The sequence below is a fragment of the Muntiacus reevesi genome, chromosome 1 (genome assembly GCF_963930625.1).
Source record: "Muntiacus reevesi chromosome 1, mMunRee1.1, whole genome shotgun sequence".
Lineage (NCBI taxonomy): Eukaryota > Metazoa > Chordata > Mammalia > Artiodactyla > Cervidae > Muntiacus > Muntiacus reevesi.
The window spans coordinates 246,588,591-246,614,590 of record NC_089249.1 but is presented as its reverse complement, the minus strand read 5'-3'; the positions used below and the strand labels follow the sequence as shown (position 1 = coordinate 246,614,590).

Here is a 26,000-nt window from a genome sequence, read left to right as displayed (position 1 = left end):
CCCTGTCAATACCAAATATTGGAGAAGAGGTAAAGAAACTGGGACCCTCATATGGTATGAATGGGAATTTAAAATGACACATTTTGCAAGGCAGTTTGGCAGTTTTGTAAAATGTTATGCATAAACTTACCACATAACCTAGCAGTTCTGCTTCTGGGTGCCTACCCAAGTGAGATGCAAATCTATGTCCCCACAAATATTTGTACATGAATGGACATCATATTCATAGCAGCCAAAACCTAAAAATAATCAAAATGCTCCTCAACCAGTCAATGGATAAACAAAATGAATGGGAAACATCTTAAACAAAACATCCCTGTATAATTTGGTATTTCCACACTATGGAATACCATGCTATAATAAAATAAAGAACTATTGATATATTATATTTGGATGAACCTCAAAAACATGCTATGTTAAAAAAGCCAGACATATATGCCTACATATTATGTGATTCCATTTATATAAAATTTCTAGAAAACACAAAATTATAGACATAGAAAGCATATATGTGGTTGTCTGGGGTTGAAGATGGGAGCAGATACCGTTTGCACTGCTGTCACAGAGGACTGTCAGATCGCTTGCTTTAAATTACTAATTCAGACTGGAATATATGAACTGCTGCTGCTGCTGCTAAGTCACTGCAGTCGTGCCCGACTCTGTGCGGCCCCATAGACGGAAGCCCACCAGGCTCCCCTGTCCCTGGGATTCTCCAGGCAAGAACACTGGAGTGGGTTACCATTTCCTTCTCCAATGCATGAAAGTGAAAAGTGAAAGTGAAGTCGCTCAGTCGTGTACAACTCATAGCGACCCCATGGACGGCAGCCTACCAGGCTCCTCCATCCATGGAATTTTCCAGGCAAGAATACTGGAGTCGGATGCCATTGCCTTCTCCGATATATGAACTAGTCTTGCACAAAACCTAACATGATTTATTTCTCTGCCTCTTTCATTAGCCTTTGTTTCATCAGCAGTTCTCAAAGTGCAAAGCTGCCCTTGTGGCTCAGCTGGTAGAGTCTGCCTGCAATGCAGGAGATGTGGGTTCAATCCTTGGGTCGGCAAGATACCCCATCGAAGGAAATGGCAACCCACTCCAGTATTCTTGCCTGGAGAATCCCATGGACAGAGGAGGTGGACAGGCAACAGTCCATGGGATTATAAAGGGCCTGACACGACTGTGCAACTAGCTTGGTCAAGAGTGGTTCAGGGACTGACTCTTTCAGAGTTCCTGCTAGGTTAACACTACTTTCATAATAATTCTTAAGACAATATTTGCCTTTTTTACTTCATACACTCATGACTGTATAATGAAGCTATCTAGAGCCTGTATGACCTGAATCACAACAAACTGAATGCAGAAGCAGCCATGAGAATCTAACTTTTCTTAAAAACCTAAGTTAGACATTAGAGTCACAATTCCACTCTTCTAATTTGGGGGGGGGGGGGCATAGTTTTATCATGAAAATGTGTTATGTTAATATGTAATGGGTTTATTATTGATACTTGAATTGATAACTTTTTAAGTCCTCCAGTTTTTATTTATAATATGGCAAATATTGATAAATAAAACCACATAAATAAAAGCTCTTTAGAATCTTCATTTTTGTGGACATAAAAGATTCCTGAGATAAAAGTTTGAGAACCACTCCTCTTACCTACCTTCCAGTTGGAAGAACTCCTATTTGCCACATTTGACTACAGGGTATTAAAAAGAGAGCTGGGTTCAGGTCTTCTTTGAGAGCTAACTTGTCCTGGTGGCAAAATAATTATCTGCTTCAAGATAAATCTATAGCTTTTAGCTAGGACATCTTAGAAATGTAACAAATGTTAATACAAGATTTCTTTCTTTTTCTTGGTGATATTTAATGGAAACAAACGCAATTCTAGTTAAAGGAGAGGCATAAGAACGCAAAGAACTTGAACCAATGCCTAGATAAAAGTAAGCCCCTAATATAGACAGTGATTATTATTAGACTATGGCAGTCCTTATTCATTCAGCAAGTATTTATTGAATGTCTACTATACACCAGGCTCCATAACTGGCGTTGGCAATTCAGAAATGAACGAAACACAGTCTATCCTCAAGGAGAAAACGAGTCCCCTACACACCAACCTTCAAGTTGCAAAATTTAAAAGATGCAAACGTGTTTTTGCATGTCCAATCACGGAAGGCACAAGTGAAACTGCAGCTTACCCTTTGTCTCCTATTGCTGACAATACTGCAGTTCTACAATTTCCCACCTTTCTTGTTTATTCCCTTGATGCCAGTCCCTGTATGCCAATCTTTACACTGTTCTACCATACTTTTCAAGGTACACTACTATAAGATTAAAAATGTTTTATTTTTGTTTTATGTATAGTTGAGTACCTAGGGTACCTCTGCTGGGTACCTCTGCTGGACTTACAGACAAATTCAATTTATAAAGGTGCTCTGGGAACATTCCTATGCACGGGGCTTGCTGTAAAGCAAAGTGGGAGGCAGGAGAATAATGACAAACAGATACAAAATTACAAATTGTGGTAAGAGCTTTAAAAGAAGTGATAGAGATATGAGGCCATAAAGGGGATTTGCCCTGATTTTCCGAGTTAGAGAGCATGTCTTTGAAGAAGTGCTAGATGAATTATTTGAAATGCCAGGAGACGATAAGGAGACACAAGGGAAAAACACAACTGAGGGCATATTCAAACATCTCTGAAGTAGGAGAAATGATAAGAGGTAGCAGTAGCTGAAGCTGGGGCTAGAGTGGTTAAGGAGGAGAACTAGAGCCCAAGCCATCTGAGGCCTTATGGATTCTGCCAAGAATATTAAACCTTTATTGTCTGACCTGTGGAGAGTCCTGAGAAAATTTTTGGAGGTGGGGGGGGGAGCAGGTTATGAGAGGACTAGATTTGTATTTTTCAGAGATTCTTGGCAACTGGAGTGTAGTGGTACCAAAACAAAAAGCAAGAAAACTATTTACCATATACAGCTACAGCAGTATCCAGGTGAAAAAGATGATGTAAGATCAGAACGGAGTAATGGGAAAAACCGAAAGAGGTGGAAGAATTTGGGATGTGTTTTGCAAGTATGAGTGGTGTATTTTTGCCCACAGGAGTGGTGATTAATGTAAAGTCTAGCACTAATGGTTAAGTCCAACACTCTCCCCTGCAAGATTAAGTAATAAGGTTATTGAGACGTTGCAAAATTTGCCCTTTCCCGTGGCATAAATCCAAAGTCCCCCGTGAGGGTCTGTATCCATGGGTTATCCCGGAAGCTCAAACTGCGTATACACGGCCGGGATCTCCAGCTCTAGTAAATGACTCACGAGACTTTACCCCCTGGAGGTCAGCGGCTTCGAACAGCTCTGTTTCCGGGCAACGCCATTGTCGGGCGCTCTGGGCGGGGGAGGGGTAACTAAGGACAACGGCCGGAAGAGAACTCCGGAAGAGAGGGAGAGTCAGACGGGGAAAATGGGCAGCACGTGTCGTGGCCCAGGCCATCAAGAGTGATTCGAGGGCTCCGCACGAGAGGAGCGCGGAGGGCAGGAGGGGCCGGAGAACACCCCTGTGATTGGCGGGCCGGGGTACCAGGACGCTTGTGATTGGGCGAGGCCAAGGCCAAGGACTGCTTTTTGAACCGCGTAGGGTTCTGGGTAGCAAAGACCTTGGAAGGGTCTTAACTGAAAGGGGGACGGGGAAGGTCGCCAACAAACGGCTGAGCTCACAATCCGTCCTGGGACCAGGCCGGGACGTCCCCCTCCCCCAATGGAGAGAGCCAGGCCGGAGCAGCCGCCTCAGCAGCGCCAACTGCCGCGGGCCATCCCGCCGCGCCCGCTGCGCCCTGCTCCGCCCCCGCTGCCCGTCGAGGGCGCCTCCTTCCGGGCAGCGGCCGCGGAGCCCTGTCCGTCGCCGCCCACCCCGTGCGCGGCCGCCATTGCGACCGTCGCCTCGTCGTGTGGGGAAGCCTCGGCGTCGGGCGTACAGCCAGGGGCACGACGGCTGCTGCAGGTGAGGCCGGAGCAGGTGTTACTGCTGCCACCGGGGCCACCACTGCCTCAGGCCCGGGAGGAAGGCGCCGCCACCTCTCCCGCGCAGGCGCGGCTGCTGCAGCTGAGGCCCGAGCTGCTCCTGCTGCCGCCGCCGGCCCCCGCGTCTGAGGGCGTCCCCTGCAGGCCTGAGTTGCACCCGTTGCAGCCCCGAGCGTTGCACGTTAAGGTGGAGAAGCAGGAGCCGGGATCCGGCTTGGATCTGTTGGCTGGGCCTCGGAGGGCCGTCGAGGCGTGCCCGAAAACCTCCAGGACGGTGAAGGCAGAAGGCTCCGGGCCCCTCAACAGCCGCCGAGGGGACGAGAAGAACGGCAGGTTCGAGGCGGAGGAGATGGTGAGCTACGCAGCAAAAGGCGGAGAAGGCAAAAGCCTGGCAGTCCTCAGAGAAGGAGTCATCAAAACGGAGGCGCCTGAGAGACTTCGAGAGGACTGCAGGCTCAGTACAGAGCCCGCGTCCAACGGCCTGGCCCATGGCAGCAAGGATGTCATCCTGACCCAGCCGTCCAGTGCCTTTGGGCCACATCAGCAAGACCTCAGGATCCCTTTGACTCTTCACACCGTACCCCCCGGGGCCCGGATCCAGTTTCAGGGACCTCCACCTTCAGAGCTGATACGATTGACCAAGGTCCCGTTGACACCAGTGCCTATTAAAATGCAGTCCTTACTGGAGCCTTCTGTAAAAATTGAAACCAAAGATGTCCCGCTCACGGTGCTTCCCTCAGATGCAGGTATTAGACGGCAGGGGAATCAATCTGGTTTTCAAACTTCGTCTGTTGCCCCATAGCTGACATATCAGCTGTTGAGAAGCCTAAACTAGAAAAATAAAATCATGGATTCAGGGCAGAGTCTGCACAGGTATCACTTCTGACTTGTACATATACAGTAAAATACACTAACACGTTCAAGATTCCCAAACATTAAAAATAACATTTTTTTAGAGGCTCATTAAATGAGATTTAGGTGTGACTAATGCTTATACACAAAAATAGAAATAGTCTTTCTAGGTAAATACAACATTCTCAGTTTATATTGCTGCAGATAATCAACTTTTTAAAATGTTGTATTATAGTAGCTCAGTATTTTTACGTGTATTAATAAAAAATGTTTAAGAAAAAAAGGGAAGTTTATAATGGATTTAGAAATGATTCATCTTTTTAAAAAATGAAGAGTAAGCAATTTCTAGGAGATAAGACTACATAATTAATTGTAACAGTATTCTAAAAGCTAAGGACTTAACAGAAATACTGAAAATGAAAGTAAAAGTTTTCAAATAAAGGACCATAATTATAGTAGTAACAATTACAAGTAGCTATCTTATTTTTATCCATTATTTCCAAATACATAGCTAGAAAATTCTTATTTTAAGATTTAGTTCAGACAGAATATTATGCCAGTAAATGTGGAAATTCATATTAATCTTCACTTTATGTTTTCACTAATTTTATATTTACTGTATTTATTCTTATTTTCTTTATTGATTCTTCCTTCCCTCTCCACCCTCTTGCTTTTCACCTTTAGTAATTTTTAAACTTTGTTTTCATTTTCTAAAGGAGAGAAAGGGAAAGCTTTCTTTATAATACTTGTTTCATCCTTTCTGAATTTTAAAATTTTATATGTCAAGTAACCTTAAGGTAAAGAGAAACAATATATGAAATTTATGTACAGTGGCTTTTGATGAATTATATAAGAAATGTGACTTTAAACATCTTCCTTTATTGTAATTTCAGTTGCCCCTGTGACTTTCAAAAAGTCACCTTTATTATTTTCCTCTTTTTTCCCAGGACATGGGACTAGTGTTAATGACCCACCTTGGCAGGTGCTTCACTTTAATAATGAAATATAACTAACACTATAATATTATAAGTATTTTTGCTTGAATGGGCACTCCAGCGGCATGTAAGTGAATTCCTTTAAACTTTTAGGGTACACCCACCTAGTGCTAGAATTATAGACATGAATAAGTTATAGTTCCTGTTCCCCATTAATAGAATATTTTTAATGGGAAATAAGCCAAATGTTAACTGTTGTTAGAGGCATTACTATAACTCAAGGAAGTAATAAGCCAACATTTTACAGTGTCTTCAATAATAATAATCTTTCTGATGAAAAGAACAATCATTCTAAACCACAGTTTAGAATGCTGAGTTCAAGAGTTATGAGGAATTCTGGAATACTGGCAGTTCTTTGGCTATATTGAAGTGAATATTTTCTCTGTATATTTAAAAAGTAAATATAGTTGGAGGTGCACTTCACTTTAAAATTGTGTGTGTGCGTGGCACATTAATTTAATCTTTTAATTTTTGTCATGTAGGAATACCAGATACTCCCTTCAGTAAGGACAGAAATGGTCATGTGAAGCGACCCATGAATGCATTTATGGTTTGGGCAAGGATCCACCGGCCAGCACTAGCCAAAGCTAACCCAGCAGCCAACAATGCAGAAATCAGTGTCCAGCTCGGGTTAGAATGGAACAAACTTAGTGAAGAACAAAAGAAACCCTATTATGATGAAGCGCAAAAGATTAAAGAAAAGCACAGAGAGGAATTTCCTGGTAATCAAATGAAATGAACAAAGCCTCTTTCTAATTTCTTTTAAATTTATTTATTTAGGTAAAGAATAGGTTAGGCTGAGATTGAAAGACAAAATGTAATTTTCTTATGGTCTGATATGTACAATAGAGAAAATTATATCTAATATTATAATAATGATTGAATTGATACTGGACATAAGTTTTCTTAAACAGAACAAAGTAGAACAGTATCTGGTCTCATATTTGCCAACTAATGCAAACCTGATCTGGTCTTACATTTGCCTACTAATGCAAACCTGGGGATATACAGTTTTACAGTGGTTTTGATTTAATTTAAAAATATAAATTTAATGAAGGTGAAGATCCAGAGTTCTATGCTATGATATTTCAAATATATTAGAAAATGAAGTGTTCAGATCGTAGCAACAGAAAAAATATGCAGTGCACACTGCAGGCATTAGCACCAAGCTCCATTTTAATATTATATGGTTATAAGAATCTAGTCCTGCCTCCTGCCTGATAAATTTATCCTCATCATGATATAGTTTGAAATAAATTCTGACTTTCTCCCCAGCAGTGAGGACATTGTTATTAAGCTTGGTAAAAGCTTAATATGTGTTGGTATGACCAACATGTTGTGCTTGGAGGGAAAATAATTTTTTTCCTAAAGTAATAGCAGAGAGATTCAGGCTGGGAATGGTCAGAGTAGTGGTTACAGGGGACCAGTGATTCTCTTGCTTGTACAGTGGCAACAACTGCCGTGATTCCATTTTTCTGGGTTTAGAAGAAATTGGGTGGTTTGTGGATTTGGAGACTACCAAGCCTAAGAGAGTAACTTTTCCTAAAGAAGGCATAAAAATAGTGACTGGTCATTAGTAGCCGCTTCATTGTAAGACATAGATAATTGTTTCTTACAGAAAGTAAAAAAATGGGAGGAGACAAATAGCGTCTTACTGAGGCATTTTTTTTTAATAGGTAGAAGAAAAACTTTGGAATTAGACTCGGTGCCTTTAATGTTGATTTTACTGTAAATTCATTATGTGTCTTTGGAGAAAAGACATTTGCTCTTGGTCTTCCTTTGAATTATTAGTTAACAACATTGACCACTAGCTAGGAGCCATATTGATAGATATGCTGAAATGCACAGAAATAGTATCACAGAAGGGGAAAAGATACTTTAGACAACTAAGACTTAGAAGTGTTTTGGACTTTTAATGGGAAAAGAACTATTTAAAGGCTAAGTAGGATTTGTAGGTTCAAATTAAAAATGGTTAATCTTCTTCTCTAGGTTGGGTTTATCAACCTCGTCCAGGGAAGCGAAAACGCTTCCCTCTAAGCGTTTCCAATGTATTTTCTGGTACCACACAGAATATCATCTCTACAAATCCAACAACAATTTATCCTTATCGCTCACCTACCTACTCTGTGGTAATTCCCAGCCTACAAAACACCATCACTCATCCAGTTGGTGAGTTGGTTTTGTTGTAGATTATAGTTTTTGTAATGGCTTATGTGATAATTTTAACTTGAAATTTTACTTCTGATAGCTTAAGAGTTGAAACAACAATTTTAAGAAAAAAAATCAAAAAGTGAGAAAGTGAAAACATTAAATCAGAGAAGGAAAAATTTCAGTAGACATCAAAGTCCTTGGTTTGCCAGACTAGTAAATAATCCATGTCAGACCTTTTAAGCAAATCAGGATGAGTCCATAGATTATGCAGATAATGCAGGAAATGACTGAAGTAATTCAGTGGGAAATAGGAATGTGTTTTTAGTGTTAGCATAAAAGAATGTCTTGCCGATGAGGTATGAGGCATCCTGTCCTGGAATTTAATAATGGTGACTGACCTGTTAAGACCTTTTTTTTTGTTCTGCTGCTCTAGAAAAGCAATGTAAGTAATCTATCTTCTACCAGATATTTGGTTCATTATATTGTATTTCCCTAAAATTTCTCGTCTATTATCAGTTCTTTACAACGTTCCTGTCTTTTGCTTTTAAGGACCCCAAATTGAGAATTTAATATCTTAAGAACTTTTATAGGGCTATCCATCATTAGTTTGTTCTTCCAGAGCCTATTTTAGTCATCTCTTAGGCAGAGCTTTGTACATTCCCTGCTTACTATCACTTGTCCCAGAACTGCTGTTCTTTCCAGTTTTAAAATTAACTTATTAGGAACTTAGGCATTTTCAGTTTTTTTTTTTTTCCTCTGTATCATTATAGTCATAAATACCAACAAGGCCACATCAAGAGTATCCAGACCCCAGGCAAAGAAAGCTGATCCTATCACCCTGTTCCTCTCCCAGTACCTTTGCTATTTTATAGTATCTCTTTTAATTCTATATTCAAACTGGGTTTAATTATGCTTTTTTTTAAAAAAAAGCAACTTACCTTGGGTAATCTGTTACGTTATTTATGATTTACACTTTTATCATCTATGTTTCTTCTCTTTACACCTTTTTTTAAGGCTTTTCTTCCATGTCATTCTATCCACAGTTAAATAAATGCTGTATGTTTTCTCTTCTCAGAAACACATTTATCAATGTTCTTAACTTGAGGCAGCTGACATTTTAATACAATATATTAACTTTATGCAATTCTGAGCAAAGGTTTGGGGAAACAGTGGTAGAGCTCTTACATTCATGATGTTTTATGTAAGTATGAAAAGCAAAATAGGAAACCTTTTAGAACCATATACAAAGTAATCAAATCTAGGTATTTTTTTGTTGACTTTTTTCTTTTTAAATTTCTCTTATTTCTTCTTAGGTAGTATCAGTAAAGATTTGTTTATTGGACCTCAAATTATAAAAAGATCATTATCTTTTACATAAAAAGTTTTGGAATTCTTTCCCCAGGTATATATACAGTTATGTGATAATCAGTTCAGTTGAGTTGCTCATCGTGTCTGACTCTGTGACTCCATGAATCGCAGCACGCCAGGCCTCCCTGTCCATACCAACTCCCGGAGTTTACCCAAACTCATGTCCATTGAGTCAGTGATGCCATTCAGCCATCTCATCCTCTGTCGCCCCCTTCTCCTCCTGCCCCCAATCCATCCCAGCATCAGGGTCTTTTCCAATAAGTCAACTCTTCCCATGAGGTGGCCAAAGTACTGGAGTTTCAGCTTCAGCATCAGTCCTTCCAATGAACACCCAGGATTGATCTCCTTTAGGATGGACTGGTTGAATCTCCTTGCAGCCCAAGGGACTTCTCTCAAGAGTCTTCTCCAACACCACAGTTCAAAAGCATCCAGTTTTCGGTGCTATTATACATATTATTATACATATATAATATATATACTCTTATATATACACATATATATATGTATATAACTATTATACATATATAATAGTTACCTATATATAATTGTTATACAATAGTTACGATGAGAATTATTGGCTATTCTGCTGCCCAATCATACAGCTTTTGAAATATGTTCTTTTAGTTTTACTCATCAGCTTGGCTTATAGTACTTGGAGGAGTTGGTATCAGTTGCAAATTTGGAAATGTCACTGTATATTTTACATTCTAAATCATTTATAAAACTCTTAAATAAGAAAAAATTGTAGCACAAATCCCTTAGAAAATCTACTTTTAAACTCAGAAAATCTACTTTTAAAATCTACCTTTAAATGCTCATTATCTACAGATACAAATGTTTATACCATTCTTTTTTGTTTGTTCAACTCATTTTATATTCTAAATATGAAATCATGGTAATTGTGTTTTACAAACTTGCTTATTTCCATGGAAGGAAGATACCAAGTTACTGAGGTATAATTTATCTCAACAGAAACAGTTTGCTCTTTTTCTAGAAAAGTTTGTATACAAATAATATTGCATAGATTTCACCAGCTTTTCAAGTGTAGAAAATCAACTCACCAAACTATGGCTCTCAGGTAAACTTCAGTTCAGTTCAGTTCAGTTCAGTTCAATCACTCAGTCATGTCCGACTCTGCGACCCCGTGAATCTCAGCACGCCAAGCCTCCCTGTCCATCACCAGCTCCCGGAGTTTACTCAGACTTTTGCTCATCGAGTCGGTGATGCCATCCAGCCATCTCATCCTCTGTCATCCCCTTCTCCTCCTGCTCCCAATCCCTCCCAGCATCAGGGTCTTTTCCAATGAGTCAACTCTTCGCATGAGGTGGCCAAAGTATTGGAGTTTCAGCTTCAGCATCAGTCTTTCCAATGAACACCCAGGATTGATCTCCTTTAGGATGGACTGGTTGGATCTCCTTGCATCCCAAGGGACTCTCAAGAGTCTTCTCCAACACCATAGTTCAAAAACATCAATTCTTTGATGCTCAGCTTTCTTCACAGTCCAACTCTCACATCCATACATGACCACCAGAAAAACCATAGCCTTGACCAGACGAACCTTTGTTGGCAAAGTAATGTCTCTGCTTTACTATTTGCAAAAACAAGTTCACTACTTCTGATAACCTGGTATTATGCTGACTTTCCAAAAATGCTCTGGATTGATATTTTTGACAGACTCTTTGTATCTACTTCATCCAATATTTTCTCAGTTCTAACTTTTGAGTTTCTTTAAAGCTCTTAGCTTAGGTTAGCTCTTTAAAGCTCTGCTGCGAAAATGAATTAGGTTCAGATATCTTCTTAAGGTCGTCTTTAGTAGGAAGTGGGGTTTTGAGTCTCTCTGTTCTTTCAGTTGACTTTTACACCATAATGACTCCCCCATTGAGTCTCTTCTTTCTGTAAAACTATTTAAAAAGTCACTTACTATTGAGTTTAAGGTCCCACAGATGTAATTTCTTCAATTTTCTTTTAAGCTGTCTAATTTTTACTTGCATCTCACTTACACACTTTGGCTTCATTTTTACGGATTTGGACAAGCTCTTCATTTTAAAAAGACATCTTTCCTTTTTGTGGGTACTCTTTAAGTTGGTCAAGCTTCCCTGGTAGCTCAGACGGTAGAGTCTGCCTGCAGTATGGGAGACCTGGGTTCAAACCCTGGGTCAGGAAGATCCCCTGGAGAAGGAAATGGCAAATCACTCCAGTATTCTTTCCTGGAAAATCCTATGGACAAGGAGCCTGGCAGGCTACCACTCATGGGGCCACAAAGAGTCAGACACTACTGGATGACTTCACTTTCACTTTGATTTGGTCAGTTAGCCATAACAACTTTTTGATTTTTAAGGCACATTTTTTCCTTCTGGGTTTTTAACATTATCATATAAAATAACCTTTGTTCTTCTAAACTTTTTATTTTAGTTATCCCTATCAGTCTTATTTTCCTTGTCAGTATTTGTAGTTCCAAAAATCTGATTTTGTCTCTCACGTTTAATCCCAGATATTGAGCTTATCTCCTGTTTCCAGTTTCTGAAAGTCCTTACAGCTTAATAGTCCAGAATACTTTTTAGATACTTCCTTTTATCAAATGTCTTTAATGCCAGCTATGCCAGCATTTTAATTTTATATTAAATTCAGTTTGGTTCAGTCGCTCAGTCATGTCCAACTCTTTGTGACCCCATGGACTGAAGCATGCCAGGCTTCCCTGCCCATCACCAACTCCCAGAGATTGCTCAAACTCATGTCCATCGAGTCGATAATGCCATCCAAGCATCTCGTCCTCTGTCGTCCCCTTCTCCTCCCACCTTCAATCTTTCCCAGCATCAGCATCTTTTCAAATGAATCAGCTCTTCGAGTCAGGTGGCCAAAGTATTGGAGCTTCAGCATCAGTCTTTCAGGTGAATATTCAGTACTGATTTCCTTTCAGATTGACTAGTTTGATCTCTTTGCAGTCCAAGGAACTCTCAAGAATCTTCTCCAACACCACGATCAAAAGCATCTATTCTTCGGTGCTCAGCTTTCTTTATGGTCCAACTTGCATATTCATAACATGACTACTGGAAAAACCATACTTTTGACTAGATGGACCTTTGTTGGCAAAGTAATGTCTCTGCTTTTGAATATGCTGTCTAGGTTGGTCATAACATTTCTTCCAAGGAGCAAGCATCTTTTAATTTCATGGCTGTGTCACCATCTGCAGTGATTTTGGAGCCCAGGAAAATAAAGTCTCTCACTGTTTTTATAGTTTCCCCATTTATTTGCCATGAAGTGATGGGATCGGATGCCTTGATCTTAGTTTTTTGAATGTTGAGTTTTAAGCCAACTTTGTCACTCCTCTTTCACTTTCATCAAGAGGCTCTTTTTAGTTCTTCTTCACTTTCTGCCATAAGTGTGGTGTCTTCTGTATATCTGAGGTTATTGATATTTCTCCCGGCAATCCTGATTCCAGCTTGTGCTTCATCCAGCCTGGCATTTTGCATGATGTTCTCTGCATATAAGTTAAATAATCAAGATGATAATCTACAGCCTTTACATATTTCTTTTCCAATTTGGAACCAGTCTGTTATTACAAGTCTGGTTCTGACTTTTTCTTGACCTGCATACAGGTTTTGCAGGGGTCAGGTAAGGTGGTTTGACATTCCCATCACTTTAAGAATTTTCCACAGTTTGTTGTGATCCACAGTCGAAGGCTTTGGTGTAGTCATTAAAGCAGAAGTAGATGTTTTTCTGGAACTCTTGCTTTTTGTATAATCCAACAGATGTTAGCAATTTGATCTCTGGTTCCTTTGCCTTTTCTAAATCCAGCTTGAACATCTTGAAGTTCTTGTCTCATGTACTGTTGAAGCCTGGCTTGGAGAATGTTGAAGCCTGGCTTGGAGAATTTTGAGCATTACTTCACTAGCATGTGATATGAGTGCATTTGTGCGGCAGTTTGAACATTCTTTGGGATTGGACTGAAAACTGACCTTTTCCAGTCCTATGGCCACTGCTGAGTTTTCCAGATTTGCTGGCATATTGAGTGCAGCACTTTCACAGCATCATCTTTTAGGATTTGAAATGTCTCAACTGGAATTCCATCACCTCCACTAGCTTTGTTTGTAGTGATGCTTCCTGAGGCCCACTTGACTTTGCATTCCAGGTTGTCTGGCTCTAGGTGAATGATCACACCATTGTGGTTATCTGGGTCATTAAGATCTTTCTTGTATAATTCTTCTATTAAATTGATCACGTTTAATTTTTTAAAGGCTTCTAGAAATCTGGTAGAAGCTATATTTATTTTAGGCTGGCTTTCAGATGTTAGTTTTATATATTTATGAATTTTCTGGTGGGATTATTTCATTCTTTACATTTTATTACTGCAACCTGAAATGAATTTTCCTTATTACATCTAAACTCAGTTGATATCTTTTACTCTTCTGAATTCATGCATTTTCTCTAAATTTTGACTTCAAAAATGTTTACTACTATTTTAATTTTTTGGTTGTAGACATATATAGTATCATTTTGGTTTACCCATCTCTTCTTTTTTAACAGAAAAAACCTCCAACATTCTAATATTTTTGCAATCCAAAAACAATCTTTATCTTGTCCTTGTCTTAGGATCAGTTCTTGCAAAGTTTTATGTTCAGAAGAAACAAAGATATGGCTTACAAATTCCTTGAAAAGTGATGTAGCTCATTATTGTGGGTTTTCTTGTGGAGCAAAGGAGGAGGAATCATATGGCTCAAACTATACTAAGTCTTCTTAGGGCTCCTCTTTACCATTTCTCTCACCAAAGCCCCACCATCCTTAGCAGTTATTTAACTGTTCTTCCCAAGTCTCCGTTTTCCATCTCTGTCTCTATGTCTCCGACTCTTACCCTATTTCTCTCTCTCTCTCTCCTCTCCTCCTTTTTCTGTTTCTCTCTTCTTAACCATATGCTGGTCTTCCTATCCTTCTTTGTACTGCTATACAGCTTTTTCTTGTAGAGAAATTTGGTCTGTTCTCAGTTTCTGCCTTTCCCTACTCCTTTCTGTTCATCCCAGTCACACAACAAAAGCCTGGTTACATCCTTCATCCATTCAGCACAGGTAGTGGAGTCTTCTTTAGGAATGGGTGAGAGGGATTTGCTGAAACTATGGACAGCTATTAATAACTAATTTTTTTCTTTTGTTCTTATCATAGTGTACTATAGATCTAAAATTCTGCTCTTTACCTCATGTTACAATTAGATAATGCTAGCTGCTTCAACAGTCTCCTAAACATAATGGTTTAAACAGAATTAAGGTTTACATTTTTACACATGTAAAGTCCAAAATAAATATCTCTGACTTTCTTCCAAGGGATTCATAGACACAGGTTTCTTCTACCCTATGGCTCTTCTGTCTTTGATATGTAGTATCCAAGTGTGCATGAACTTGTAGAGGGAAAAGAGCATGGAGGATTGTACATGAGAGCTTTTTATGGTCCAGTCTCAGAAGTGGTATACAACACTTACTTCATCGGTTAGCTTGAACCACATGACCACTCCTAACTGCAAGGCTGGCTGGAAAATGTAACCTAGCTGTGTGCTAGTAGGAGAGAAACCAAGTGACTGGATAGTCTTTTCCATACCTTATCTACAGTGTAATATATTAGATCTCTGCCCTTTCCCCAAGTCTTCCCTATTCACTGAGTTTATCAGTGATGATTAGGTGTTGTAGGCATTAACCTCTCGGTATAGCAACCTGAATTTTGACATTTAGGACATCTTTATTATACTTCCATATAACTCTCTATATATCTGATTTTTTACCTCAGGTCAAAATGTTAGTTGCTTGGTAAATGTTTAAGTAAATGAGTGCATGATTTCATCACCTCATGCTTCACTGGTTCCCCTTATTTTATAAAAAATATCTTTGGTAGAAAAGGATATTTGATATCAGCTAAAAGATTGAGTCCCTTCCTTCTTCAGTAACTGAAGTAACTACAGCTCCTGTAATTTTTTTGTTTCCTTTGGCTAAAAAGAGCATATTTCTTTTTTGAGGACTAAGGGCCTGGAGGATTGTGCATGAGAGTTTTTTTTAATGGGCCAGTCTCAGAAGAGGTAGACAACACTTCTTACTTAACTTCATACTGCATAAGAAAAGAAATCTGCATCAGAGGAGATTTTAGGAGCAGATGTCTTGAGTGCAGTGATAATTCAGTGAATAAAACTTTGAGAGATTTTACAAGTCAGCCTGGTATAATATGTATTTAGAGGAGGAGATTTTTTTGTACAAGATCAGAGATAGAGGTTCTGTCAGCTGTAAGCTTGTTTGTTTTTTCTTTTATCTCGTTATACATACCTTTCTTAACTGTTATTAACCAGGTTCTATGCCAGATAATGGGGCTATTACTATGAATTAAACTGCTCCTGCTCTTGAGTTCCCAGTTTTGTGATTGTTGTAAGGGTGGCAGACCTGCAGATTTACACTATTTTTATAATATGTGATAGATTTATAGTTTCTGAGGGAACATGAAGAGGGAGATTACTTTATACTTGATTAATCAGAAAGGCCTAAAGCCTGTGCCTCACATATGGGAGGGCTAGTCCATTTAACCCTATTAACTGAGAATCATGACAGCTTTATCTGTACACTGTGTGCCTCTGTTTCACTGGGTCAGAGGCCATCTTGAAGCAGATGGATATATCTCTTCATTCACTACCTCCAGGTTTAAGGGTGATAGTTATTTGATTTACCTGGAGAGAAGGAAGGAGAGGAACGTGTTACCTGACAATCCTTTTGCCCTCTGACAGAAACATTTCTAACCATAGAGTCTGTTCTTGGACTGCATCTTCTATATTAAGAGATGCAACTGCACTGAAATAAACTCGATCATGAATCTATTACTTTGGCTTCCCTCTGTATTTCTTTGGAGAAGTTTAGTTAAATTTAGGCTAAATGTGTCTTTTAAGTAACTTAGTAACTCAGTCAGCAGTCCTTCAGGATCAAAAAGATAAAATACATGATTATTTTAATTGCCTCTAAAAATTCTGCTATCTCTATCTTGCCATGCTACAATAATATTCCTTCCTATCTGTCACAAATTGCTGACCTATGGCAAGTCATAGTCTCTTTTGGGAATTTCCTTATGTATTCACATTGGATGCAGTAAAGCAAAATAATTTTACTGATGGTTTCTTTAGTTTTTTTCAATTAAAAATGTCATTCATAATTCAGTTTATCATAGAGTATAACAATTAAAAAAATGACCCATACTGTTATGATGAAACATTTATTAATACATAAAATTGATATATTTAGAGAATAGAAAATTCAAGTAGTCCCAATAGGTATAAAATGAAAGTCTGGCTTCCCATGGCCCTGTCTCCTCTTCCAGATGACCATCTTTTTAAAAGGAACCACTATCAATAGTTTCATATTATTTCTTTTAGAAATATTTATATATACATACCAGCATTTGTATTTGTCTTTCACTCAGACATTTTATTCATTTATTTATTCATCCAAAAAATATTTTTTTAAGGACCTATTCTGTATCAGGCAGAATTTTGAGCCCTGGGGATACAGTAATGAGCCAAACAGAAAAGGGCATTTAGAATCTAGGTGGGAAAGAGAGACAAGAATGTAAAATAAATGAACAAGATGGCTTCAGTTTGTTCAGGATGTTATGAAATAAATAGAGTGGTGATGTTCTTAGGTAAGATGGTTAGTGGAAGCTTCTGGTTATATAGTTCATTAAGTTCTGCTGAAAAAAGGAAAAATAGAAAGTGACTCAATTCATGCCTGACCTATGCTGTTTTTATTTCTGAAGGTGACTCTCCACCAACCATCCAGCTGCCCACACCTGCAGTCCAGCGTCCAAACCCCATCACGCTTTTCCAGCCCAGCGTCTCCAGTACTGCCCAGGTGGCTGTCCAGGCTCCAAGTCTGCCCCTCCGCCCAGCACTCCCACCCCAGCGCTTTGCTGGGCCCTCCCAAGTGGACACTCATCGGCTGCATTCTGGAGTCAATCACTCTGTGAAGAGACCCACTCCTGTTTCTCTGGAGAGCACCAACAGGATTCCGACTAGTGCAAGTCCTGCCCATTCCAGATTTGCAACCTCGACCATCCCACCTCCCAAGGAGTATCCCAGCGTTTCCACTTGTCCCAGAAGTACTCCAATTTCCCAGGCTCCTCCTATTCCACACTCACACGTCTACCAGCCCCCACCCCTTGGCCATCCAGCTGCATTGTTTGGGACACCACCGCGGTTCTCTTTTCATCACCCTTACTTTCTACCTGGACCTCACTACTTCCCGTCAAGGTAAACAAACAGTTTATTTCCTTTCCCATTTCACCTAAAACTATTCATTCATAGTTAATGAATTTTTACCCCTGAAAGCCTCTCTTATTTACTGAAAAAGGAACTTCCTCAATCCTGTTTGGTATCTAATTTAGTTCAGTGGCTAGATAGGGGCCAACCAGTTGACATGAGTACATGGAGGCGCTGGATAAGGACTTGGGGAGTCAAGGAGAGTGCATGCCCCATCTTATGGGGTGGTTGCTACTGAGTTCCCACCTACTGTTGCCACATGAGAATACAGGCTCCAGTGTTGTCAGATCTGATTTTTCTCTTGAAAAAAATCATCAGTTATAAGTGACCTTAAGATCATTTAGTCCAACCCCCTTACTGAATAGTAAGTGTGGTTCTGAAACTTTTATATGTATATAAGTCACATGTGATCTTAATAAAATACAGATTGAGTCAGTAGATCTGGGTTACAGTAGGTTCCTATACAGGGTTACAGTAAGCCGGATATTCTGCATTTCTAACAAGCTCCCAAGTGATGTCAATTCTGTGGTTTGTGGAATACTTTGAATAGCAAGAATATAGAGAGCACTGGCCTAAGAGGTTAAATGACTTGTCCAAAGTTATTTTACCCTCTCAGGACCCTTGTTAATAAACCAAAAAGTTTCTTAGGTAAATTACCAGTAAAAGAAATTATTTTCACAGGGATGTATCTAAGGAAAACATTTGTAACTTTTCCTTTTGGAGTGATAGAATTTAACTTTGAAAGCATTTTGATAGAGTGGCACTAACCTCTACTTTTCAGTTGCTCTTAAATGTGCAAACAGAGATGGTTTCTGTTGAGAATGTCTTCTATTGTTACTTGTTTAGAAAGTAAAACTACTCCCTACTTGGGTGTACCAAAACCTCAAAGAAGTTTTGCAGTATATGTTATGTTGCTTCAATTCATAGTGGAATTGCTTGCTTTCAAGTCTTTAGTACAGAACTTAAAGTGAAAATAGGGGATCATATTAGGAGAAAGGGAAATACTGCTGTTTGTGGTTTGTTTTGTTTTCCAATGGGCTCTTCTTTAACAGCTTTCAGAAGTCTTTTAGTTTAAGAAATCAAACTTTAAGAGACTCCTAAGGCTAGGGGTTGATAATCTCTTCTCATTGCTATCTGTTAGGGTCTGAGATTTTATAGGAATTTTAGAGAATTTTACAGTGAGTTTTTTTTTTTTTTAATGTATGAGAAGAGTGCTAAGGACATAGCTAGAATTTAATAAATGAGTAAATTTGAAAAGATCAGCCTTAGTTAGAATTTTGAGGTTCACAAACTAAAATTGGTGAAATTTTATCTTTGTTACATAATTCATTTTGTAGCACAAGAAAGACTTGAACAGTACTTACATTAAAGGAATAGAAGAGGCATCTAGAATAAGTTGTATATCACTGTCTTACTCTAGTTGTTATTGTTTTTTCTTTTTAGCATTTTGAGAACTTGGTATTTTTATCTATAATTTTCACAGCAATCCTTTGTTTTTGGCATAATTATTCCTTTACTTTTTCAGATGAAGAAACCGATCAGCTGTTAGATAAATAGCTTTGTTAAAGTCACACAACTGGTAAACGGCAGAGCCAGTAGTCAAACTTAGATTTGCTGTCTGATTTTTAATTCTGTGTTGTTGTTTTTTTTCACTGTATCACTAAAGCTTCTCAATATGATGGCTTTTCTTGCTTGGTAGATGTAAATTGCTAGAAGAGAATCACATGGAAAATGCATCCTGTATTTTTGAATGGAAAAGTAGTGTAGTCAGTAGACTTTTGGGCAGGAAATTTTTTTTTATACAATAAATAAAATCATAGGAAGTTTATCTTCCTGACTCATGACAAGACTTACAGGATTTGGCTGTTAATTTACAAACCATTGATAACTTAAAGAACATTTTGAAAAGAAACTCTGGAAAAGTATATCCCCATCTTGAATGGTATTATTGCTAATTAATAATAATGCTATTAGATGAACCAAATGAAGTGAGTCAGTAGTATTATACTGAATTTTATTTCATGTAAGAATGTCGAAGAAGTATGTCAGCTATAAACATTAGGCTGAATATAGTTTTCCAAAACAAGACCAGCCTTATAGTATTGTCTAATTTCCTTTGTAACTTCTACCTGTAATGTGTGTGATGGTAATTTCCTCAAGGATATGGGTAATCTTATTTATGTTTGTTTAGATAATATACTTCAGTAAAATCCAGTCTGGCTAAATAACAGAATTAATTGATTCTTTCTCAATTTTTCTATTGGCTCTTCTCCCAACTAATAACAGAATCTTCTATAAAGATATTTCTTTAAAAAAAAGATATTTCTTCCCTAATCTAATCAAATTACGTATGGAATTATTCAGCCATTCCAATACCATAATTATAATGACATTTTGATATATATATTTGGTAAGTATATACCAAATATACATATTTTATATTTTGCCCTGTGTATCTAGAGTAAAAACCAAGGAGCTTAGGCAGTTTAATCAAGGAATCATTTTATGAAAGAGAGGCACTTAGAAATACTGATCAAATATAGACAGATCAAAAGTTACAAAGCAATTATCCTTAATCCTTGTTTGGCTTATAGACCTGTTAAAGAATTTGATTGAGGTTTGGACCTATTTCCTATTATAATGTACATCTACATACATATACAATATTTTGCCTAATCCTTACGGAGGATAGAATTTATAGTTCCAAAACAAGATAGATTCAGCTTATATGGAATACCTTCTGCTATAACTATTATAAATATTGAATTTAAATATGAACAATTTAATACCTAGCTGAAATCACAAGAAAGGAAAATAAATCCTCCTTTGTCAAAATGACCAATAAGCTGAAAACTTGTACAGTGGTCCCGGGGATAGTTTGCAGATTCAGAAATAGACTCAGCATTTATAAACTTGGGTTTTAATGCCTACATAAGGAAAGGAAATGAGATCTTGACTCTTCTCAAGGTGAGGAGGTGAAACTAAAACCTCTTCATAAAGCTGCTGCTGCTGCTTTATGTCACTTCAGTCATGTCTGACTCTGTGTGACCCTATGGACTGTAGCCCACCAGACTCCTCTGTCCATGGGGATTCTCCAGGCAAGAATACTGGAGTGGGTTGTCATGCCCTCCTCCAGGGGGTCTTCCCAAACCAGGGATAGAACCCAGGTCTCCTGCATTGCAGGTGGATTCTTTACCATCTGAGCCACCAGGGATGCCCCTTCATAAAGCTAAGACCTTAGAAAGGCCTCAACCTTGATAAAGGAATAGAAGATTTTTTTTATCACTGATCCAGACAAAGCACAAAGGAAACTTGTTTTTATCCAGGGCTATATATGGAAAAAGGTCTTCTGTTAGAAATAAAAATTCCAGATTACACTGCACACTGATTGAGAATCTAAAATCACCCTATCCACTTGATAAACTAACACACAAATAAGTTCTGGGATGACTTAACCTGGGACAGCTATTCTAAAGGAGATACCTCAATCATTCAAGCCACTTAGGAATGTCCAAAGGGAGAGAATAATTATTAAAGGTGAGCTTTAGCATATAGAACACAAGGAGAGGATTCATTAAGAGCAAGAGTCAGTACATGCTACAAATGGTAAGATTAATACCCAAGAATCTGAAATAACTGAATATCAGTTCAGTTCAGTTCAGTCGCTCAGTCTTGTCTGACTCTGCGACGCCATGAACCACAGCACACCAGGCCTCCCTGTCCATCACCAACTCCTGGAGTCCACTCATCCATGTCCACTGAGGCAGTGATGCCATCCAGCCATCTTATCCTCTGTCGTCCCCTTCTCCCCCTGCCCTCAGTCTTTCCCAGCATCAGGGTCTTTTCAAATGAGTCAGCTCTTCGCATCAGGTGGCCAAAGTATTGGAGTTTCAGCTTCAACATTGTCCTTCCAATGAACACCCAGGACTGATCTCCTTTAGGATGGACTGGTTGGATCTCCTTGCAGTCCAAGAGACTCTCACTAATCTTCTCCAACACCACAGTTCAAAAGCATCAATTCTTCGGTGCTCAGCTTTCTTTATATTCCAACTCTCACATCCATACATGACCACTGGAAAAACCATTGCCTTGACTAGATGGACCTTTGTTGGCAAAGTAATGTTTCTACTTTTGAATATGCTATCTAGGTTGGTCATAACTTTCCTTCCAAGGAGTAAGCATCTTTCAATTTCATGGCTGCAATCACCATCTGCAGTGATTGTGGAGCCCAGAAAAATAAAGTCAGCCACCTTTTCCCCATCTATTTGCCCTGAAGTGATGGGACCAGATGCCATGATCTTAGTTTTCTGAATGTTGAACTTTAAGCCAACTTTTTCACTCTCCTCTTTCACTTTCCTCAAGAGGCTCTTTAGTTCTTCTTCACTTTCTGCCATAAGGGTGGTGTCATCTGCATAGCTGATGTTATTGATATTTCTCTCAGCAATCTTGATTCCAGCTTGTGCTTCCTCCAGCCTAGCGATTCTCATGATGTACTCTGCGTATAAGTTAAATAAGCAGGGTGACAATATACAGCCTTGACATACTCCTTTTCCTCTTTGGAACTGCTCTGTTGTTCCATGTCCAGTTCTAACTGTTGCTTCCTGACCTGCATACAGGTTTCTCAAGAGGCAGGTCAGGTGGTCTGGTATTCCCATCTCTTTCTGAATTTCAGAACTGATTTCAGATTTCAGAACTGAATATCAGGAAGAGACTAAAAACCATATTTCAAATAATTAAAGAGGACTTCTGTACCAGCCAAGATTAGGGCTGAATCTACCCTCATCTGAAATTATTAAAAAAAAAAAAAAAGGCAAAATATATGGTTTTCAAGACACTGTTTATCAACAATGAATATGAAGATCCCTGAGAGAGAGAAAATAAATGAGGTAAGCCTTGAAATCTCCCCTGCTTACTGGCCTGGAAACCATGGAAGGAGACATGGAAACAGGAAGGAGCAACATATGGAAACCATGGAAACAGGAAGGAGAAACACCAGGAGATCCTTGTAGACTTGCTGAGTTGAGGAGATAGAATCGAGAGTCCAGTGAAACCAAGTCAGCTAGAATTCTTGGGATAGAGTATTCGAGAGAAGAAGGTTACACAGTGAAAGAATTCTGGACCTCTGCATAGGTTGCTTTTTGAGTATTCAGCTGAATGCTGATCAGCTGATGCTTGTGAGGAGTATTACCCAAGACTGGTGAAAAAACTGTCCAACAAATCAGAGACAGCAGTGCCCAGCACTCACACCAGGCTGGGAATATTTCTTTTTCTCACCAAACAGATTAGAAAACCTTGATGGGATATTGACTACTTGGAGAGTCTTGTTTTAGCTAGATCTAGACTAAATGTTGCTATGGTTTATCTAAAAATTCTTAAAATCAAGACTTGAAGTGATCAAAGTTACTGTTTTCAAGTAGCTAACTATATCCAAAGCAAAGATTGAGGATATTAATAGAAATAGTATGATTACAAGTATGAGAGAGAGGGAGTTTCATTTCTGAAATGGCAGCATGAGGAGTTCTGTGACCCTACTCCCAAGCAAACAAACATAACTGGTAAAAACTATTTTTAAAGACCAACCACTTAAATTCTCTGGGAAGTGTCCTAAGGGCATACAGCAGATAAGGAAACATTTATTCAAGAATACATCCTAAAACTTGGTAAGAAGAGCAAGAGTCTATGACACTTGGGCCATGAAAAATACTATCCCTTACTCCCACCCTCAGTTAACTTGATGGAATCCAACTCTGAGTGGCCAAGAAGATAGCTTTCTCTCCCCTCAGCTCCTAATCAAGGGATACAATATCTTACAGAGAGATGTAGCATTTCTCATCCTCTCCAGCTCTTAGTTAAAGAGGTTAAATTCATGATGAATGTGACCAAGAGGTTGGGGGTTCCTTTCCTTTGCTCAGCACCTACTAACAGGATAACTGCTCAAATCTTAAGGATGACAAACAGAGAGTGCTGTGACCCTGAGCATTCTTGATCCAGGTCACTTTTAGAAGAAGAGATGTTCTATGCTGGCAGAAGAAAACCAGAAAATTTGCCATAAGAATAGAGAGCTCAGAAACTCTCTCCAAAAGGAATTTGACTTTTCTGAAACAGTGTGGGGAAGTTCATGCTTAAGGATATTCTTGAAAACAAGGAGATTCTGGTGGTAAGCAAATAAAAGAGGCATCACTTAATCCAGACTAAGAAGCTAGGGACTTCCCTGAGGGTCCACTGTTTAAGATTCTGGGCTTCCACTGCAGGGGGTAAGGGTTTGATTCCTGATCTGGGAACTAAGACTAAGAATATAACTGTATGCCAGCTAGTACACCAAAAAACTAGGGAAAGAAACACTAAGAACCCTCCTGCAGTCAGAACAAACCTCAGAGACTTCTCAAAATTGACCCCTGTCTGAATTTAATCGGGTCAGACTGTGGAATAATCTCTGCCCCCAAGACATGTTGAAAACCTTGGAGCAATCAGCCAGCAATGAGTGTAATCCTCAAGCTGTATGTAATGGCAAATGAGTCAAAGAGCTTAACACAAAAAGAAAGAGATTCCTGCTAAAATCATTATCATCCTAGGGTGACTGTATTCATGTCCAAATCTGTGCCCTCTAAGAAGTGACACTCAGGGTTTACACTGCAGGGGAAATATACTTCACTAAAATTTCAAGTCAACAAAAAACAAGCAAAACAAAAAAAGAAACTAGACCTGGAAAAGTGAAAGAGAGTTATTGTCCCAAGTTCCTGAAAGTTATTGCTCCCAAGTTACTGAAAATGTCCTGTTTTCAACCAAAAATTGTGACATGCAAAGAAAAGGAAAGCGCCATTCATACATGAAGGAGAAAAATAAGCAACAGAAACTACCAGTGGTAGGGTTCGTATCTCAAATTTAACATAGGTTTCCAAGACGTTATAATTATATTCAAACAATTGAAACCATTTTTAATGAAGTAAAGAAGTTGTGATGATGATGTCTCTTCACAAATACTATCATTAAAGGCATAGAAATTATAAAAAGAACCAAATGGAAGTTCTGGAATTGAAAAGCACAATAACCAAAATGAAAACTTCACTAGAGGGGCTCAGAAGTAAACTTGAACTGACATGAGAATGAATCAGAAACCTTGAAAGTAGACTGGTAATGATTATACAACCTGAAGAATAGAGAGAAAAAAGAATGAAGAAAAATGAACAGAGCATCAGAACTGTCATCATTAAGTGCACCAATGTATATATAAAAGTATCATAAAGGAAGAGAGGAAAAGCAGAAAGTATTTGAAGATATAATAACCGAAGACTTCTCATATTTGATGAAAAATGTTATACATTTAAGAAATGTAATGAATTATGAATTGTCTAAAAGCCAAGAGATCCACAGAGGGCCACATCATAGTGAAATCTGAAGCCAAAGAGAAAGTGAGAGAGACAGGCAGATAGACACTCATATCATGTACAGGGAAACTCCAATAAAATTAACACCTGACTTTCCATCAAAAGCAATGGAGGCTAGAATATATATTTGAAGTACTGAAGAAAAACCCCAGTCAACTAAGAATCGTATACTTAGTGAAGCCATTTTTCAAAAATGAAGCCAAGGTAAAGACATTTATCAGATAATCCAAAACTGAGATTGCTAGCACATTTGCATTATGAGAAATACTAAAGGGAGTTCTTCAGGCTGAAAAGTAAACGATCTTTAATGGTAGGATAAAAACAAACAAAATACCGAAGAGCCCCAGTAAAGGTAAAAATACAAAAGATAGTATAGGAAACCTAAAATGGAGTGGAGATATATATACATATATGTATAACTGTTTCACTTTTCTATATAGAAGAAACTAGCTATAATATACAAACAACATTGTAAATCAACTATATTCTAATAAAAGTTAATAAAAAATACTATAAAGACAGCATAAAGGCATTATGAATCTTCTTTTGACTGGTTTTAAAAGCAATTATATAAAGAAATATGCAAATAATAATTTTTGGGTCCATAATATATAGAAATGTAATATATTTGATAATAAAAGCAGAAGGAGTTAGGTGGAGGCAAAGTTGTTTTGGACTAAGGAAATGATAACAGATTGTAACTTGAATCCACAGGAACAAATTAAGAGAACCATCAGTAATGCATGAGAAGGTGAATATAACAAACTTCGGGGACTTCCCTGACAATCCAATGGTTAGGACTCCATACTTCTACTGCAGGAGGCTTGAGTTCAGTTCCTGATTGGGGAACTAAGATCCTGCATGCTGTGAGATGCACCCAAAACTTAAGAAAATAAATAAAAGTGAAAAAAAAGAAACTTCAGAATATATACTTGCTTTCCTTTCTCTAAGTTTATTTAATAGGCACAAAATT

General features: G+C 38.5%; 1 protein-coding gene across 2 annotated transcripts in view; it reads left to right on the top strand.

Annotated features, from left to right (window-relative positions):
- The first annotated feature begins 3,744 nt into the window (after positions 1–3,744).
- The window catches only part of SOX30 (SRY-box transcription factor 30), a 38,979-nt gene continuing 16,723 nt past the window's right edge, over positions 3,745–26,000 (top strand). The window contains exons 1-4 of one of the 2 annotated variants that reach the window (XM_065919003.1): positions 3,745–4,753; positions 6,337–6,576; positions 7,844–8,023; positions 17,141–17,633. In XM_065919003.1, the coding sequence (XP_065775075.1) occupies positions 3,745–4,753; positions 6,337–6,576; positions 7,844–8,023; positions 17,141–17,633 (1,922 nt within the window). The remainder of the gene's footprint in view (positions 4,754–6,336; positions 6,577–7,843; positions 8,024–17,140; positions 17,634–26,000) is intronic. The other variant, XM_065919004.1, reaches the window with a different exon arrangement.